General features: G+C 46.9%; 1 protein-coding gene across 1 annotated transcript in view; it reads right to left on the reverse strand.

The window, feature by feature from the left end:
* EDAR (ectodysplasin A receptor) overlaps positions 1-6,561 on the reverse strand; it is a 44,106-nt gene that overhangs the window by 32,225 nt on the left and 5,320 nt on the right. Inside the window, exon 4 of the mRNA XM_006873038.1 lies at positions 715-800. Within this exon, the coding sequence (XP_006873100.1) occupies positions 715-800 (86 nt within the window). The remainder of the gene's footprint in view (positions 1-714; positions 801-6,561) is intronic.

Below are 6,561 nucleotides of genomic sequence, written 5' to 3' on the forward strand. Positions count from 1 at the left end.
TTCAATAAACATAGGAGATGCCTAGGTTAGATCTTACACCGATATATAGAAGTTAAGTGACTTGTTCAATAAACATATGAGATGCCTAGGTTAGATCTTATACCGATATATACACGTTAAGTGACTTGTTCAAGGTTAAATGGTGGTAGCCCTTAACACCAGCCTCTGACTCACTAAATAATTGAACTATAGCAAATCTTGGCGTCCTGGTGTGGTGCTGTGGGTTAACGCGCCAGACTGCAAAGCCATTTGAACTGCAAGATCGGCAGTTCAAGCTCACCAGCTTCTCCTTGGGAACCCTATACAGGGTCACTATGGGTTGGAACCGACACGATGGAACTTAACAACGACAACAACAATAACAACATAGCAAATCTTCCTTAGGAGGTCCACTGTCTGATGGATGAGGCCATTTTTGAATATGGAACAGGAGTGTGTTTGTCTTCACTATAATTAGTCTTGTCCAGGTACAACAACGGGAGTCCTGGCACCGCAGTGGGATACGCGTTGGGCTGCTAACTGAAAGTTCAGCAGTTCCAATCCACCAGCTGCTCCTCGGGAGAAAGAGGAGGCTTTCTGCTCCTGTCAGATTTACAGCCTCGACAACCCCATACAGGATCAGTATGAGTCAGAACTGACTCCGATACCCATAACCACCATCACCACCTACTGGAGAATGTCAATGTCCAGCCAATTCTGGACGGAAACACTCACATTCCTTGGTGTTGGGAGGGGCCAGGAGGCAGGAGTAGCAGACCATGCCGTAGATGTTCCTGGGTCTGTTTTCCAACATGTAGTAGCTACAGAGAGGGCAAGACAAGACAAATAGCAAAAGTGAGCCAGCAGCCCCACAGGCGACGGAACAGGCCTCTGTTCAGACCACGATAACATCACGACCATCGGGCACGTTCTACAATCAAAGCATTTAGTCTTTGATACTATCTGAGATACAGTCAAGTCTGAGGTCCAGACACAGTAGGAAGTGGGAGCGCCTCCTCACCAGCAGCCGCTTGACCAGCGAGTTTCCATTGGCGGGGGGCATTCAGCATGTCTTTCCAATATTGGACCAGTTTGGGCTTTTCTTGTTAATCTCCACTATTTGGGTTCCTTGCACTGATGGATTTGTTTAGTGTGTGAATATCATAATCATCTTCATCAACAGCCACCAGAAACACCTGCTCAGTCCCTGGTTAGTTCTCAGGATATCTTGCCAACCAGGGAACCACACTCCCTTGGAGGAGGAAGCCTCCCTCAGTAGGAACACCTTCTCGGAGCCTATTGTGTGTTGGGATTACTGGGAAATTGGTCTGCGAACTTCTGGACCTCTCAGAACTCTCACACTACCAGAATGCTTCTGAATGAAGAGGATGGAACTGTTCGTGCGCATGTCGACAGAAAGCTACCGTGTCCAGGGAGGTCAGTGCAGATGGTTTAAAAGACAGTCTCAAGTCATACTTGAGATCCACTTGCTTCCTCCTTAGGAAGTACCTGACTAGAGTTCAGACTGGAGATCACAAACACTTAAAGAAAGCAACCAATTATTCACAGTAAAAATTTTGAAATCCTTTACCTCAGAACAATGTTCTATTATTCTTTCACATTTCCTGAGGTCAGCATGCTGGCCCAGGCCTTAAGCCCTATCAGTCAGAACACCCTACCCAGAGAGCCCTGCCAGTGTGGATGTGAGTACCCTGAGACATCGCTGTCCTCTCTCCTGGGTTCACCGCACAGGCTCCTTTCTAACTGCAGACTTGGGTGCTTACCGTGACAAGTGCCAGCTTCCCATAAACAAACATTCAGCAATGATCATGGCGGTCATTTAACACACGGTGAGAAGTGGATTAAAAAAACTAAGCTGGTGCCAAGATTTTCCTTTATTGCAATTCAAGAAATGAAAAATCCCTCTCTGTTATTGGTTTTGTATGTGGTTACTTTCTAATCTCATTTTTATTGGTCGGATACAATTCGAGCAGTCAGCTCATGGCAGTGGCTGGCAGCTCGGAGTAGCAGAGCTCATGGAGGGTGTGTTTGGGGGGGTCTTTGGACTCCAGGCTTTATGAGTTTGGACCATTACCAGAAACATTATGAAAATAATTGCCTGCCCTTCCTCAAAGCCTTTTATCCTCAGATCCCTGTGTATCTTGTAAACATTAATTAACCAATCTCAAAACACCCCACAAGAGAAGCCACAATAGCTAGTTTTAGAGTTGAGTCCTCTAGAAAAAGCCTCCCTCAAACATAGTGTTCTGCCACCATCCAGAAGCCATGTCTTTGCCTGTGGAAAGGAAGCAATTCTAGGGCAATGGTGGATCAGCAGTCCTCACTGGGGCTCCTGGGTGAGTGGGTCTAAGGAGGGTGAGCCCGGTTAGCCAGCACGACACTCCAGCCCAGATGTCACGTACGAGCTAGTCCTCCTCTGTTTCCACCTCCACGGCATTCGCTCTCCTACCACATTGTAATTTCCTGTGTCTCCTCCACTGTGAGGTACCCAAGGACACGACTTGTTCATAGTTAGAATTCTCGTACCTACTCCTCAGGAGTGGAATCCCCAGATGGCACTGTGGGTTAATGCACTGGCCTGCAAAGTCAGTTTGAACTGTAAGGTTGGAGGTTCAAGCTCACCAGCAGCTCCTCAGAAACCCTATACGGGGTTGCTATGATTTGCATCCAACTCCATGGTACTTAACAACAGCAATAGTTAGGAAGGATCCTGATGTTGCATTGATAAGCACTGGACTGCTAACCTTAAGGTCAGTGGTTCACCTACCAGCTGCTCCTTAGAAACCCTATACAGGGTCCCCATGAGTCTGCAATGACTCCACGGCACTTAACATCCACAACAAAGTACTCAGGAAGGAGCTCCTGGGGCCTGAAATGGTAAAACGCTTGACTATTAGCTGAGAGGTTAGTAAATGAAACCCACCCTGAGGTAGATTACCAATAATCTACCCTCCAAAAGGCTACAGCCTAAGAAACCCAGTGGGGTGGTTCTAACGGTTGTTACCTTGCTGACTATGACAAGAGGTTTTGATATAAGTTGAAAACCTTATCTTTTTGTTTTTAAACTTTTCATTATTACTGCTTTTTATTATAAGCATTTTAATAAATACGATCTTTGTTTGTGGGGGCTGGACACATTACATACAAACTTCCAGATCATGAGAACATCAGCAAGTTGCATGCTCCAAGACTGTATGTAGTTTATATTACTAATGAGAAGATGTAAAACAACAACAACAACAAAAAATGGACGATTCTAAGTGTGGTGTGCCATAACTCCTAAGTTGGGGACTACTTGGTCTCAGGAGTTGGAAGTGACAAGATGGTAACCAACAAGAACAGTGAGGAAAGTAGGTTCTGGGTCAATATTGGCTGGCTAAGGAAAGGAATAGGAGCTCTGGTAGTGTAGTGGTTACGAATCGGGCTGTGACCCTCAGGGTCCACAGTTCAAAACTCCCAGCTGTTCTGCGGGAGAAAGATGAGGCTTTCTGCTCCCGTACAGATTTACAGCCTCAGAAACCCTGTATAGGGTCGCTTTGTGTTGGAACCAACCCGATGGCACACAACAACAACAACAACAAGTAAAGGAATGACACCAAGCTCTCTCTCCTCCAGAGAAGTCCCAAGAGTGGACACGGAGGATCCCCGAAGGGCCTTTTGTACACCTTCCCTCTCTTTAAAAGAAGAATCACAGCTATGATCACCCTGCTTGGTGACGAGTTGACCACATGTCAAGATGAACACCCAGTGCTATCCTGGTGGTGGGTACAAATGGCTTTAGCCTTAGAACTGGGTGCCCACTAATGCACTTGACTTTGGACTGGTGCCCAGGGCTATCCTAGTTTGTGCTCTCCCATTGGCACCTGGGCAGGGGGCCTGGTTGAGCCCTGGCTCTGTTTGGGGCTCTGACTGCTGCCTCCTCTTAACACTAAGGTACCAGACTGCAGTCATCATCGTGTTGTTGTTGTTGTTAAGTGCCGTCAAGTCGAGTGGGTTCCAACTCTTAGAGACCCTGTATAGGGTTTCCGAGGAATTTGTACCACTGACTTTGCAGTTCAAACAGACTTTACAGTCCAGCGCATTAACCCACAGCACCACACTAGGACTCCATATGTTGTTGTTGTTAAGGGCTGTTGAGTTGGTTCCTACCCATAGTGACCCTGACAGGGTTTCTGAGGAGCAGCTGGTGAACTTGAACTGCCTACCTTGTGGTTCAAACCAACTTCACAGGCCAGTGCATTAACCCACAGCGCCACACCAGGACTCCATATAGTGTGCCCTTTTAATGTCCTACAAGGGGTTCTTAGTGGCTGTACCCGCCTATGAAGGCAAGGTGCTTGGACCAAGCAATGTTGTGTATTAAATAACTTAGCAAAGACACAATACTAACAGGCTATTCATTTTTTAAAGATGTATTGGCTCCAGGAAGTTGTTAGGTAATTACACCACTTCGCACAGGCACCCAAGGAGAAGGGACCATGTCTTAGCTGCATCGTCACATAGGACATACTAAGTTCCTCATGTTGCTATTGTTGTCAAGTGCGGCCAGTCGGTTCTGACTCATAGTGAACCTGTATAGGGTTTCTGAGGAGCAACTGGTGGGTTTGAACTGCTGACCTTGTGGTTTGCAGTCCAGTGCTGATCCTACAGTGCCACACCAGGACTCCTCATGTGTAGCCTAAATTCATACCTCTCATCCAGGGCTAGACAGGGATGTTGAATAACTGCTTATCTTTTTCCATATGACAAATTTTCATCAACCTAACCTTGGTTGGTCACAGAGGGAGGGACCTGTGGCCCACTAGGAAGTTTCAGACCCCTCATTTTTCCCTAAAGCTTGAATTTCCTCTCTCTGGTCTGCATTTTGACTTTCCCTTAGTTCTTTTGTCTTTCTATCTGTTCTTCAAGGGGATAATTAATTAAGGTGGCTATGGGATCTTCAGAGTCTTCTATTTGGGGATCCATTCCTCTAGGACATTGGTTTTCTGTTTTCCCCAATGACTTTCTCCCCAGGAGGTCACACACTAAGCCTCTTGAAAATGTACTTGTAATTGACCCCACTCCCCTCTGGGTTGTTGACATGTAAAACCAGGCACTGTGTTTTCCCTCCACCCCCACCCCTACCCCTCACCCCCAGCCACTCAGCTGTTGTTGTTGTTAGGTGCCGTCAAGTTGTTCTGACTCATAGTGACCCTGTATAGGGTTTCCAAGGAGTGGCTGTGGGTTTGAACCACCGATCTTTCGGTTCAAACTAACCTTGCAGTTGAGCGCTTAGTCTTCAGAATCACCCAGGACTCCCTACCCCACTAGATCCTCCTGTTTGAAGGGACCCAGTGTGGCCCCCAGCCAGCAAAAGCATCTCTAGTGGGTAAGAGGATGCCCTGGGGAGAGGTTATGAAATCCAACCTCCTTTCTCTTCCTCTTCTCATGTTTGTGAAGCCTCCCACACAGACCTTTCTCAACAGGAAAGCCCCCACGTAGGTGCATTGTTCAGAGAGGTGCCTCGACCCTGTACTGATACACAGCAGGTCCTGCAGAGAATAAGGGAAGGGTGTCTGCCAAACCGCAAGGTGGAGAGAGGGCCAAAGAAATCAAACTCAGGGCGTCCCAAAGACAAATACAAGGGAGTCTGCATCCGTAGCCCCATAACCACATGGATTCAGGAAAGAAAACAACCTTTTCATTGCGCTAATAATGCCAACTTGCCAAAATTCCTTGTAATCCTCCTCTGTGACATAGAATGAGAGTTGGAGGCAGGAGACCCTTTAGGGTCCTAGCCTGATAAAGCAATGAGAGGAAGTTTACCAGAGAGCGGGGGCATTCACTAGTGAGCGGAGTTTAGCGATAAAGAAGGCTGCCTTATATTTAAACGGCCTTGGGCTTAGGAGTCATTTATCTAGACAGACATATCCCATTACAGAGTAAAATTGAACACAGACCCCATGTGTGGCTTTCACATCAGTGTGGCAGTGTGTAGATGAGTGGACACGCAGTATCTTGTATGCAGTTATTGCATGTTGTCTGGCTCAGGTGGTAAAGACATGGAGTGGTGGAGTGAGGAGATGGCTGGTCTCATGGAGGAGGAGGAAGAGGAAGTCACACAGGATTTCAGGGCTCGAGGCATGGGCACCAGCTTCCTAACTAACTCTACGGCATTGCTGGCTTTGTTTGGGTCCCAAGGCAGGGCGCTCACCATAATTGTATTACTGAACTTTACTGAGTAGAAACTTTCGGTAAGTGCATCGTGTTGTTGTGTTCCTTTGTGTTGGTTCCGAATCACAGAGGGTTTCCAAAGGTGACTGGTAGGTTTGAACTGCCAACCTTCCGGCTACCAGTCCAGTGCTTATCTTACAGCGCTACACCAGGGCTCGATAATGCATTGTTGTTGTTATGTGCCATTGAGTTGGTTCTGACCCATAGAGGCAGTATATAGTGTTTCTGAGGAGTGGCTGGTGAGCTGGAACTGCTGACCTTGAACACTGAATGGTTTAAAATTAGGAAATACAACCAGGGTTGTATTCTTTCACCATACTTATTCAAACTGTATGCTGAACCAACAAT

Source organism: Chrysochloris asiatica, unplaced genomic scaffold (genome assembly GCF_000296735.1).
Source record: "Chrysochloris asiatica unplaced genomic scaffold, ChrAsi1.0 scaffold00220, whole genome shotgun sequence".
In the NCBI taxonomy this organism is placed as follows: Eukaryota; Metazoa; Chordata; class Mammalia; order Afrosoricida; family Chrysochloridae; genus Chrysochloris; species Chrysochloris asiatica.